The sequence below is a fragment of the Podarcis tiliguerta genome (genome assembly GCF_965153285.1).
Source record: "Podarcis tiliguerta genome assembly, chromosome: 12".
Lineage (NCBI taxonomy): Eukaryota > Metazoa > Chordata > Lepidosauria > Squamata > Lacertidae > Podarcis > Podarcis tiliguerta.
The window spans coordinates 4750680-4764458 of NC_139545.1; the positions used below are offsets into that span (position 1 = coordinate 4750680).

Genomic DNA, 13779 nt, shown 5'->3' on the forward strand with positions numbered 1-13779 from the left:
AAACAAAACAAAACAAAACAAAACACCTCCCAGCCAATCCTACAGAAGCATTCAAATAATTTTAAAGATGGAAAGACTAAAGGCAACAGTAGCTGCTTAGGAGTACAGCAAACAGAGGGGTAGTTAACAAGCAGTTTAGGATGTGTCTCATACAGAATTTACTCATCTATGCTGGCTTGGCAGCAGCACCAAGGCAGTGAAATGTGACAGCAACCCCTTTGGATCTCTCCCTCCCTCCCTCCCTCCTCCTCCTTCTTCATCATCATCATCAATAATGATGATTAAAGAGTCCCTAAGCTCTTGCTAACACAATAGACTGCCCATGAACCTTAAGTACCCATTGGCACTATATTATTGCCGTGCCTTTAAAGAAACTTGTGCTTTTGAGGCCAAAGAATTCTAAACTAATACCCTTTGCGCTATGGCTACATGGGAACCTTTGCAGCAAAAGGTGGATTTCCCGAGCCCAGGGACTCTTTCAAAACAACAGGCTTTTGTGATGAAAACAGAACATGCTTCCCCCGCCAACCAAGTTCCAAACTGCCTCTCCCCACCCCGTAAAACCTGGCCCACACCTGTAGTTCAGTCTTTGGCAAGGTGACTCAGAAGGAATTTCCATTGTATTCAATAGGGTTACCAGCAGGCACAGACCAGGGTGCCAAATCTGGCACTCTAGGTCTCCCTGTACAGCCCTAGGTGACTCTTCTAAGGGCATTCCCCTTCCCCAGGCTGCTCTCCTCACCAGTCCTGCTCCACAGCCTCCTCAAGTGCTATTGACTGGCTTGAACGTGTCCTAGAATTGTGGTAACGCCATTTGCTTGCCTGATGGAGAGAATGTGTTGGGGTGTGTGTCTAAAAGCTCTGACTTTAGCATGGCTGGGATGTAGCCTTCTGTAGAAAAGGAAGAAGCACATCCATTGCTCTGACTCACACGGGCATAATAATTGCTCTCATTCCTGGATCCTATCTACAGGTAGAGGTACATTGTCCATACAAATGGGAAGTGATCTTCTGCATTTATCACCTATTAATTAACATTCAGCCAATAGCATGGCAGCATGGTACACAACAATATTTATTAGTATGTGCATATGAGTGAGATTTTCCCATCCCCTCTTTAATCAATAGAGCAAATCATATCAATAAGAAAATAGCCTGGATTGCTTTTTATGCAGGAATCAGCTGGTGAAACTCTTTACAGAATTGACATTGTCACATAGAGGAGGGAGAAAGTTTGTTTTCTGCTGCTCCAGAGAAGCGGACACGGAGCAATGGATCCAAACTACAAGAAAGAAGATTCCACCTAAACATTAGGAAGAACTTCCTGACAGCAAGAGCTGTTTGACAGTGGAATTTGCTGCCAAGGAGTGTGGTGGAGTCTCCTTCTTTGGAGGTCTTTAAGCAGAGGCTTGACAACCATATGTCAGGAGTGCTCTGATGGTGTTTCCTGCTTGGCAGGGGGTTGGACTCGATGGCCCTTGTGGTCTCTTCCAACTCTATGATTCTATGATTCTATGACATACATTTTACCATCTGGTAACATTGCTGCAGATCAAAAGGCTGTTAAAGGGACAACTTCAAGAGACAAAGATAGAGATGTGGAGTGGCCAAAATCTTTATCTTGCTTGTCATCTTGTGGATTTCTCTTCTGTTTATGTTTCAAAATAAACTTGGCTGCTTTTTCTGTCTCATGTGAAGGATAGTTACCACAGAGGACCTGTCCATACTACATTCATATTGGTGTCTTCCCCCAAAGAATTATGGGAAGCGTACTTCCATGAAGGAGGTGGATCTTCTCTGTGGCAAATACTAATCTCCTCTCACCAATCCCAAGAGTTACCTGGGTTTAAGGTTGCAATCCCATGCACATTTAGGAATAAGTCTTACAAGTAAGCATGCAGGGGGTATGGCTGCGCGTTTGCAGTGCAGAGAACATCCTGAGTGAGTGAGACTTGTGTATGAGCTTCCCCAAAGATGCTGGGTGATGAACGAATAAAAATCCATCCCACTTCCAAAGCTGTGGGAAACACATTTCCCTGGCTTTCCTATACTTGTGCCTATGGCTTATTTTGTATAAGTTGCTGATAACACACTAGAAAAAAGAGGCATTTACCCTTCAGTGCAATGCAGTCTAGGAATTCCCACTGTTCGGTTTTGCTTTTTTCTTATTGCTTACGTAAAAGCTGCTGGCTTGGTACAGCATGCATACAAAAGATTGATTCAAATTAGCTGGCAGCAATCAGCATGTACATGCAACCCCTGCAGGGTTCGTTTTATTTTCCCTGCAGTGAGTGGATCATTGCCTTCCTGAGGAATGAAATGGACTCTCCTTTGTTACCACATGGAGACTTAGGGCACATTCGTACCAGCTGTTTTTCACAGACTGCTGTTCTTATTTGCAGATGCTTGCAGACTGCACTATATGTCTAGTCATCAATACCACCATTCTCCTGTATGTGTGTGTGTGCGCGCACGCAGCCTGTATCCCTTCTTTAAATAGGTACAAATGATAGTGTAATGCTATATACCTGGGACAAACCAAGAATGAAATAGGTCTTGGTGCTTAAGAGTGGGTATAAACTGGCTGATAGTTGCCAGGGTGTTGTGGGAAAGTATGAGGGGCAGGAGAGTGGTGCCCAGAAAGAGGTGGAGGACAATAGCTACCTTTTTATGGGCAAAAGTTGATTTGGAAAAAAATATTTTCATTCAGCCTTGAACAAATTAAACCCAAGTCCTGTTTTGGGGCTCCCCATAGACATCTGGTTGGCCACTGTGAGACCATGATTCTGAATGATGTAGGTGATTGGTCTGATCCAGCAAGCTCTTCTTATGTCCACTTGCCCTTAAATCCCTGTTCAGCCATGAAGCCCACTAATTGCCCTTAAGTCTCTCACTCACTCTCAACCCAACTGGTCTCACAAGATTGTTGTGAAGATAAAACGAGGGGGGAGAGAACCATGGGGGGAGGAGATATCTCTGCCCATCAGTAGCTGAGCTGGCAGCTTATGAGGCATCTCACCTTCTCTTCAGTTATCCCATACCTCTCCATCTCTACCCACCTGCCCCCATGTTGAAGACAAGAGAAATAGTGGATCCAATGGTCAAGAAGGTGGTTTCTGAATATGCTGTAGAGGGGAGGGAGGGGCAGGTGGGGCTCATCAACCTGGGAAGGCAGCCCATCTAGGAGAAGGAAACTATGATCCTCAACCTCTGCTGCCTTGTGAGACATATCTGGGAGAAGAAAAGTCTAAGAAGGAAACCCTATATAAATCCACAGTGAATTCCTTAAGATGGTTGGATGGCATCCTTCTGGCAACTGCTGCAGCCAAGCTAGTGCCAATCGTATTGCTCTGCTTTCCTTTGGACCACATCAGTGAGGTCAAGGGAGGGTCTTGTTGTCTGGGCAGCCCAGGACCTCCATATGCACTGCCCAGGCTTGTGCCCTAGGGGAGGTCACTTCAGTACTGCTAACACAGCTGTTTGATTTCACCCCCAGATGTTTGCTCCATTGTCTCTCAAGAGTCAAGACAGATGGATGCCAGCAACCAAGTGAAAACATGTGCAGATGGTTACTCAAACAAAACGAAGAGGTATGCTGAGAAGCAAGAGAAACTGGCCAGAACAAATTCTCAGATAACCAGGGGGCCTTACCTGGAGTGAGTTTGGTGACGTGAGAGGTGAGGGAAGGCCATGCCCTGGTGACTGGTTCGGCTTTTGAGGAGAGCTTGAAGACTGCTGAGCTGGTGGCGGCTGACTCTGGCTTTGTGATTGCTGCGTCTGTGGTGGAGGCGGGGGCTGCGGCTGCTGAGGCTGCTGCGTCTGTGGCTGTGGCTGAGATTGATGTTGTGGCTGGCTGGCTTGTCCCTGTGGCTGCTGGCTAGTTTGGCCTTGCTGTTGTTGTTGCTGCTGCTGCTGCTGCTGCTGGAGATGTTGAAGCTGTTGAAGCTGCTGAAGCTGGGAATTCAGGGATGAGGTAGCTACAAGTAAAAAATAAAATAAAATTCAAATCAGAATTACATGTGTTTCTTTGCGTAGATTGCAAAGATATACTGCCGGACTCCAGAACACTGTCAGAAGAGCAGAAGAGAAAATAAAAGCTGGCCACCTCTGCTATAGGCTTCCGCCTGCAGATCTAAAAGCTCAAAATGTGAGTACAGCCTCAATGTGCATGATTTTCCTGCTCCCTCTGAGACACATTCTTACAGTAACAGCAGTCTTCATAGACAGCTCACTCTTCTTTTGCATAGGTAGGGGAAACGATTTGAACATAGATAGAGAAAGCACCACTGGTCAAGCCTCTTGAAGGAAACTAGAATCCAGAAATTAGTGGGAGCCAAGAAAGTGGAAGCTGGAAGAACAGAAAAGATTGTAGGGCAGGTCTGTACCGCCAGTCACTTCCCAAGTGAAGAGAACCCGACAATTAATGTTTGGCAGCTGAACAGAAGCATTAAGAAATGTTTTTTGAGCCTGTGGGGCAGTTGCCAAACACCTGAGATGCCAAAACACATAGTTGGTGTTCAGTTCTATGAGTCTCAAATCATGAAGCCCTCCTATAAAGATACTGAGTAAAGTAATAGGTTAACGTTTCTTAGCAACAGAATGAATGCCATCACTGTAAATCATGGACACCTAATCTGTGGCCCATTGGATATCATTGAACTACAATTCCCATAATCTCTGACCATTGGCCATGCTTGCCTGCAACTCCCATTATCCCTGACCATAGGCCAATATTGGAGTTGAAATCTAATAACATCCAGAGGACAAGTTAGCTGCCCCTGCTATAAATTGTGTGGTGACAAATTTTTCAGCAGTCAGTGTTGTCCACCAGAAAGTGGCCTAGGTCTGGGAGAGAGATCTCCGTTTGAATCCCAGTTCTTTCTTTCTTTTTTCTTTGGCTTTGCAGATCAGCTTTAGACAAGTTAGTGTCTCTTGGCATCAGTTTCCCATCTGTAAAATGGAAATATTGGCACTTTATAGCTCACTTCATGAGAATGTGATGATGGGGTAACTGTACTTTTAAAAAGTCTTTAAAAGAAATATATAATTGACAATCACAAGCCAAGAAGGAAATTCCTAGGAGTCTCATTGTGCAAATGGATAAGAAGAAAACGGCCTCAATTTGTTACAGCTGTTTTATGGCTGTAGAGCTCTGTGGGCTGGTGAAGGATATTAAAAGGAATAAAATAAGATTCAGTGCTAAAGTGCAAAGTTGCCTGGAGGTCCTAAATGATTATACATGGAAGCATATGCATGGTGTCACAGAAATTAAGATGCACGTCAGGATAAAACAGATTAAGACAAGAACTTTAGAAGAGAGCCAGAACCCTGGAGATTTGCAAAACAAGTGTTATTTTAACTCTAGACACAATCGAGCCAAATGTCAGCATTTTTAGATACCATGGTCCTTAACTTTAACTGGATGGTACGTTACTATAATTAAAATAGTATCCAGAAAAGATCAGTGTATTTTCTAATTTTTGGAAGGTTAATGAAGAAGAATTTCTGTATATTGAAAAAAACATTAGACAACCCCTCTATGTAATATTTCAGAACTACTTGACAAGATGGGATTCCCTTCTTGGGATTCAGATCTTCCAGTGTCTGCTGCTGCCATTGCCCAAAAGGCAAAACAATCCAAGCATCCATTCCACCACGCTACAGGGGGGTTGGATAAGATGGGGGGTGTCTCTCTGTCCAATTGCGACATGCTCCACTGGTCAGTGGGTTCCACTACTGGGAACTCCTGACTGCACCCAACTAAACTGCAGGTGGGCACAAGTGATTGCTGGAGTCCTGGAGACAGCCAGTGTATGCCCTTGAGAGAGGCCATATGTGTGGGGAAAAGGGATGGAGTCAGGACAGCCAAAGATCTGCTGGCTCCAATCTGTGCTACCCTCTTCAAATTAAATCCTGCTTGAAATGTTTCCACCTTGCTGTACGGGCTCCAATCTGCTGCAGTGGGAAGCTTTAAGGTCTACCACCCTTATCCAGCCAGAGAGACCTCTACACAACCTACTATGCTGGTGGGGGTATGGATGGGCGAAGGGCTCCACTAGGATACCCATCAGACCGTATTGAGCTATTTGGCTGCAGATAAACAGGGATGCATCAGTAGATATACCTGACTAGTTTCTGTGATTATAGCTGGATCAGGGCTACATGAAACCATCTGCAGCACACCTTATTTTTGTTTTAAAATATTCTTTCTAGTGCCTGGAAACACCCAGCGCTTAACTCAGTGATATAGCCCAACATGATCCTGCTATAGTAACTGGCAGTAAATTTGTCATTTTCATCATGTTCAAGATGACATCTTCAAAACAATCCTGTGATTAGCTCAAGGTCCTTGTCATCATATAAAGGCCAGACCATCTAGTCGATGCCACCTAGTCTAGCAGTATCTCGCCTACTCTGACCGGCAACAACTCTGCAAGGACTGGAGCAAAGACCTTTTCCAGACCCTCTACCAAGATTCAGACATGCATTCAACCATTGAGCTATGTTTTCCTTCTCAAAAGCTCTGCTGGGAGGACAGCAACAGTGAAATGTAGAACCCCACCAGTACAAACCTACCATGATGGCATGATCCAGGCTTCCTGAGATAATTCCCCCTCCCCTGGAAGACCTTAAGACCCAGCTCCTCCTCTGTGGTCAAGAGATCTGAAGCCACAGCCATGTGGACAAATATCAGTCACACCTGCTGAGCATGTCATCACTGAGCTGGGTTTGGAACTCAGGCACTCCCATCCCCTCACTATTTAATCAGGTCCAGAGAGCTAAATCCAGCATTTTTCATATTTGCAAACTGCAGGGAACGGATATCTACTTAATATCAATCTGAATGTTTAGTGTAAATGTTGTATATGCCAAGATGCCAAAGGGAAGTATGTCCAATATATTTTTATAAGTATTACTGTAATGCCAGTTACCCCCCCCCCCCCAATCTTATATTTGTGCATCTGGTTCTTCCTGCCTAAGTACAGAACCTTATATTTGTCCCTATTGTGTTTTATTCTGTTAGCTTGGGCCCAGTTCTCCAATATGTAAAAGTCATTTTGAATTCTGATTCTGTCTTCTGCGGCATTATCTCTCCCTCCTAGTTTAGTACCATCTGCAAATTTGATCAGCATCCCCTCAAGTTGTTTATAAAGACAAGCAACAATGGGCCCAGGACAGGGCACCACTTGTCTGGCTCTGCTGCTGCTGGGCTTTCTCTCCCAATCCTAAAAACTGTCCTGTCGGAAGGATCCTAACAAGTTTTTATATGATGATAAAGGCACCTCATGAGAAGAGAAGACTCCCTGGAAAAGACCCTGATGTTGGGAAAGATGGAGGGCACAAGGAGAAGAGGACGACAGAGCATGAGATGGTTGGACAGTGTTCTCGAAGCTACCAGCATGAGTTTGACCAAACTGCGGGAGGCAGTGGAAGACAGAAGTGCCTGGTGTGCTCTGGTCCAGGGGGTCACAAAGAGTCAGACACGACTAAACGACTAAACAACAACAACAAAGGCACACACACACACTCGCCAATTTATGCACACTCAATTTGTTCACGACTGTACATACACGCATCATGCTGAACGTGGAAGTGATCCAAAAATGCCAACGAAAGTGGAACGGGGTGGGCCAGAACAGGGTATTTGTAGACTTTTTCAATTTGTGGACTTTTTCAAATATACACGATTTCACTGATGTGCATGGTGGCTTCGGAATGTAACCCCCACAGTTGCAGTTTGTTTTTTAATGCAGTTTTAATGTTACTTGTAAGCCAGCTTTAATGGATTTGTATCCTGAAAGGCAGGATATAAATAATTGCAATCAATCAATCAAATTAAGAGTTCCCTGTACACTCTAAATGTCTTCACATAGCTCAATGGATGCATATGGCTTGATTCTGCCTGATTACTGAAGTGTACTTGTATCAGGCAAAATATCTATTGGGCATCTAAAGCAACCCTCTACCACATGTTCTGTTGTGTTACTTTCCCCCACAGTCTTTTATTTCCATAATTCTGCAGATGTTACACAATTGTGCCTTAATGCGAAATAATGCAATGTACAATGGACTAAAAAGGAGAAAATCATACATTAAGGCTATTCGTATTTGACTGAGCAGAGAATTTGGCTCTCGCTGTTTTGAGAAGACTAATCCCTTCCTCCCCACCCCCCACCCCAGTAATGGAGAATAGATTTATATATTGCCTCAAACTGAAAAGTGTAACTAACTTAAGGATCTGGGCCTGTGCTGACATTGACATTGTCTGCTTTTCTTATCTTGTTTATCTTTTAATGAGCAATACTCCTTTTATTTTCTTTGAAGTAGATTTCTAGAGACTGAATGCACACAATGAATAGACTAATGTAAGCCTGCATTTACACTGCTACGTATTATGTAATGAAGGGTGTGGGCAAATGCCTGTTTCCCCCCCATACATGCTCAATTTTCTCTTTTGAGGGGGGAAAAGTTGCTGTTTTTATATGATGGGGGGGGGTGGGCAAAGAGGGTGAGGCTAAAACTTGATGCCTCAACAGATTACTAATGGGTTACAGAGCATATTACTTCTAGATCAGTGGTTCAAATCCAGTCTAGGTCAATACAGGGAACAAAAGTCAAGGCATCCTGATGGTTGCAGAGTGCCCTATATTGTATAAAATTAATTGGCTGTCTCCTAGTAAATACATTGGCTGCAAAAGGAACTGGCAGTCTCTGACTACCATAAAATCATGTTTGGGGTTTCAGGGCAGAAGTTTAAGAATTAAAGAATGAAGAGCTAGACCCAGAGTTGAAAGCATCCCTGCGCTGCCCATTCCAAGATAACATTGTGGTGATTGTGATGGGATGAGTGTGAGTTCACTGGTGAATCTGCATAAACACCAAGGATCTTCACATATTGACAAGAGTCTCATCATGTGTTTCCCAGCTGTTATGAAAAATCACCAAACAGTGATGAACAATGTGAACCGACCGCAGATTTTGTACACGCCTCATTTAATAGCTATAGTTTCCATGCATATTAACTTCCGAAGCAATCATCATAGGGTTGCAAATGAATGAAATTGTTGCACTCAGGTCTCACTAAAATAAACTGGAAGAGCTGGCCTTGATTGAACTCATGTCCCATTGATGTCAATGGGAATGTGTGCAACTAACTTAGCCTGCTAGATTCAAATCAGATAATAGAGACGTTGATAAACTACTCAAATGATACAACACATGTCCATTTCCCAATATAATGGAAGACCTATGCATGTCGACCTGGTCACATGTGGCCCTATTCATGCTGTCACTTTGCATACGTTCTCCACACTTTCATATGACACTCATCCAACAGACTCACGAAACACATTTAAAGATGGCTGTTGAGTAATTGCCATACATGTTTGCTAAACAACTGCTTATGCCGATATGCATAGTAATGAATACATTCTGAATCAGCTCTAGGGATTTGTTCTGTTGATAGGTTATCTTAATAAATAAGGGCAAAATAAAGGTTTTAAAGAAATCCTTATACTGGAGCTGGCCTTATCTATCTTTGTGCCCAAGGCAACATACTAAAAAGCCTGTACTCTGCATTCTTTTTGGGGGCTAACTACAACCTTAATTTTTTGCTCTAGAATAATTTATTTGATACGTTCATGCAACTTAAATATTGAATGCAACAAAATTCAAACATTAAGAAATTCTAATAACTTATCAATAATTTGTGATCTTTTAATATTGCAAAGTGCGGAAATGTCTACCACAAAACTGATTATTTCTCCCCCTCCCCAACCCTGTAATTTTGAAAACTAGAATCATTTTTCAGGATGTTCTGGTTAGGAAGATCAACTAAAGAGCAGCATAAAATATATTTGAAGCTGCTTTCACCTGAAGGTAATGTAATTGTTTTCTTTTCCTCTTGGTTTATGACAGTGTTTTTGATTCAGTTTCCCTGTGTGCACTGTAAAAACTGTACTAACTTATTTTAAATGTCCAAATGCAAGAAAATGGCTGAAGAAATTAGATTTTAATACACTATTTGCTTCCTCGGTGCAAATGGGAATTAAAACACCATATTGTATAACATCATTCTCTAGATTGGTTTGACTCATGAAAAAAGGTAGCAGAGCAACATTTTTGGGCCTTTCAAAATGGTGTGTGTGGGGGGGGGGGTGTTGGAATCCCGTCTTTTATTTATTTATTTTGGTTACAACAGAAACAGAATGCCTAAGCTGCACTTACGTAGGATTAAGCCCATTGATTCTAACTGGATTTGCTTCTGAGTAGACAAGGTTAGCTTTGCAACCCTAATTATATATAGAAAATAAAATTGCATCCCTGCTCCAGTCACACAGCACTAGTCATGCACATGACCCCTGGTGGGCACACCCAACAAAAAATGCATGCACCCAGTTCAATGGGATGCAGTTGAGCATCACCATCTGGAGGTGACTAGACCATTCACCTGTACATTCTCATGGCCGCCCCCAGATCTCCCTTGCTGATGGGGAGTAAGTATGTGTTCAGCTGTGGCTGCTGAGTGCTGTTCTAAATGGGAAAGGTTTAACAGCATTCAGGCTCCTGTAGGGGAAATGAAGTTCCATCAGCTCTGGTACAGCCACTGAGCAATATCTCTGGGTCCCTTTGCTCTTAACACCTGGAGCATGGTAAAGTCAATCAGGCACTTCTGGTTGATATTAGTGGTTGTGATGGGACAAAGGAGAAAAAGCGTTCTCTGAGCAATATGGGACCCAAACAACTAACTGTTTTATGGTTTAAAATAATAATAAAAATTCTTTGTTCAGTTGATGATTATTTTAACAATAATATGGTATTGAAGAAGTTGTTCTCTCCAGTTGCTGCCCCATAACCAAATATTTCCCAATAGTGATGTATGGAAGTGAGAGCTGGACCATAAAGAAGGCTGATTGCCGAAGAATTGATGCTTTTGAATTATGGTGCTGGAGGAGACTCTTGAGAGTCCCATGGACTGCAAAAAGATCAAACCTATCAATTCTCAAGGAAATCAGTCCTGAGTGCTCACTGGAAGGACAGATCCTGAAGCTGAGACTCCAATACTTTGGCCACCTCATGAGAAGAGAAGACTTCCTGGAAAAGACCTTGATGTTGGGAAAGATGGAGGGCACAAGGAGAAGGGGACAACAGAGGATGAGATGGTTGGATAGTGTTCTCGAAGCTACCAGCATGAGTTTGACTAAACTGCAGGAGGCAGTGGAAGACAGAAGTGCCTGGCGTGCTCTGGTCCAGGGGGTCACGAAGAGTCGGACACGACTAAACAACCAAATATTATTGTCTGATACCTGGTTTGTATGATGCACCTCTCCTGGAGAAGAGGTGCAGAACACAATAGAAGTTCAGAACTTAGATTAGATAGATAGATAGATGATATAGATAGATAGATGATAGATAGATGATAGATGTCATCATCACAACCCACACATAGCTCTAGCTTCTCCCCATTACTGTTCTGGATTTCTTTGTCCCACTCATTTCAGATTCCCATGACTGCAAAAGTAGCACTCTGGGCTCTGTTTTTGTGCAGCACCCAGGGATGGAGAACCAGTGGCCCTCCAGATGTTGTTGGACTCCATTTCCCATCAGACCCAACTGGCATGGCCAATACATAGGGATGAAGGGAGATGTTATTAAAGAACATCTGGAGGTAAACAAGTTTCCCAACCCTATGCTTTAACATACCGTATTTTTCTGTGTATAAGACTAGGTTTTCCCCCTAAAAAATAATGTCAAAAATTAGGGGTTGTCTTATACATGGATACATCTGCCCCCATTTTCTTAAATTTGAGTCCCCCACCAGCTCAAGCTGACTAGCGACCCTAGTCTTTGTTTTGCTCCCTCTTGATCATACGATTTCATTTACTTGCTTGAATGAACAAGAGTTGGGCTCAACATGACACCCAAGATGGCTAAAATTACATGGCCATGCAGAATTCCACACAACTGGTGTCACCCCCAAAACAAGGAACCCACTCCTATGCATACTGCATTCAGGTGCCAGCATGGAGCCTGCACCCTAATGTATGTCCAGCAGCCAGCAGGAACCCAGTGCAGATGTGTGATGTTCTACTAGCAAGTTTCAGTGCTGTATTCAACATCTGCTGGTGGTAATACATTGTCTAGATCATGTAAGCTGAGCTGGGTCAAAGAGGCTGTGGCTGAAAATGTCACACAGGAGCTTGGAATAAGTGACCTTTTCTTCCCCTTTCAATTCTTTGATTTCAAACAGATTAGGAAAATTCGGCTTTGAAATGCCAGGATCTGAATTTCTACTTTGTTTTCCCCGGCGGAAATTTCAAACAGTTTGTGTGGTCAAGGCCAGGCTACCTGCAGAACTATCTGGCCTATTCTGTGCATTTTGATTACATTATCAGTGCAACATTCATTCATCTAACTTGTTTACAACGAAACTGGAGGGTTGGTGGGTGCTTTCGTTTTGTTTTTGTGTCGTTCGGGAATATTTATCCAGGAGTAACAAGGGTTTGCTTCTTTGAACATCAGTCATCATTACAAGTATCTTCAAAGAGACACTTTGAAGTAAATCATCTTTCTCCTTAACTAAAAGTGAAGTTACCACAACTGAAAACAAGGCTTTCAGCAATACAATGGGATGGTGGATCAAAGTGTTTTGGTTGGGGGAGTTTAAATGGCTGGTTCCCAATGTCAGCTTATCTAAGGAGCCCCCTCCCCACAACAAAACAAGTCACGTACATGGCACCCTCCCTCATTTCACCAAGGAGCGCAGCAGAGAGCATTGTGTCTGAATGATGATTTAGGCTTGTGAAACGCTTTATCTGAGGGCCCTTATTATACCTCTACACGGCACCTTGTTTTAATGTCAGTCTGGTAAGCATCTGAATAAAATCAAGAACCCACTTTATTTAAACATGTGAATTTTCATTATATTCTTCCTCTCATCTTGTGTGTGTTAAGATGGCTTCAAAATAAATGAAAAGCTCTTTAGACCAGGGAATATCTCGTGCTAGTAATTTGTAGTGAGAGGAACACAATGGGAACCTCTCATAATAAGAGCTCTAGACACCAGTGCAATACAAATTTGTAACAACAGTATCTTAATAGTGAGGGAATCTTAACACAATAGGCTGTCTAACGTGCCTAAAATCAAACCATCAGACATAATGCCAACATATTGACATTGCTTTTGCCCTTCCTTTTGTTTCCTTTGAAAAGGTATCTCTACAGCTGTGCTTGAATATGGGGTGTACAGCAGAGCTCCTACATTTGCCTATGCAGTCAGCAAAATATCTAATTAAACACATCAGGGTACCGCTTGTCTGACAAGTTATTCTTTGTCCCCTGCAGCCTGGGATCTCACCTAGGAATTGTGTGGCATTCACAGAGTGATCTAAAAGTGACTTTGAGGGCAATTAAGGATATTTTAATGTACAATGGGCACAAAACTCATTCATTGGTGAAACTGAAGTACAAATAGTTGTTCACTGGTGTGTTGTGGGGAGGGTTATACATAGATATGCAGAAGTGAAATAGACAATGAGTCGGTATTATTAACAAATAGGCGGGCACCATTGCCATTATAAGAAAACAAGGGAGACGTTCATGATGAGTTCTGGCACCTCTTTTTCTAGAAAAATAGCACTGAATTTGTCACAGGTTAATTTATCATCTGCTAGAAAGCAGAGTGACAGAAGTTTGAAAACCTGGTTTAAATCAGGCTAACCTAGTGATCCTTCATCTTCCGTGAACTGAGACAACCCCCTGTTACAGCACTTCTTAACC

At 42.8% G+C, this 13779-nt stretch overlaps 1 protein-coding gene across 2 annotated transcripts in view; it reads right to left on the bottom strand.

Annotated features, from left to right (window-relative positions):
- The window catches only part of POU6F2 (POU class 6 homeobox 2), a 305677-nt gene that overhangs the window by 65522 nt on the left and 226376 nt on the right, over window positions 1-13779 (bottom strand). For both annotated transcript variants that reach the window (XM_083407054.1, XM_083407055.1), the window contains exon 5: window positions 3652-3977. In XM_083407054.1, the coding sequence (XP_083263180.1) occupies window positions 3652-3977 (326 nt within the window). The remainder of the gene's footprint in view (window positions 1-3651; window positions 3978-13779) is intronic.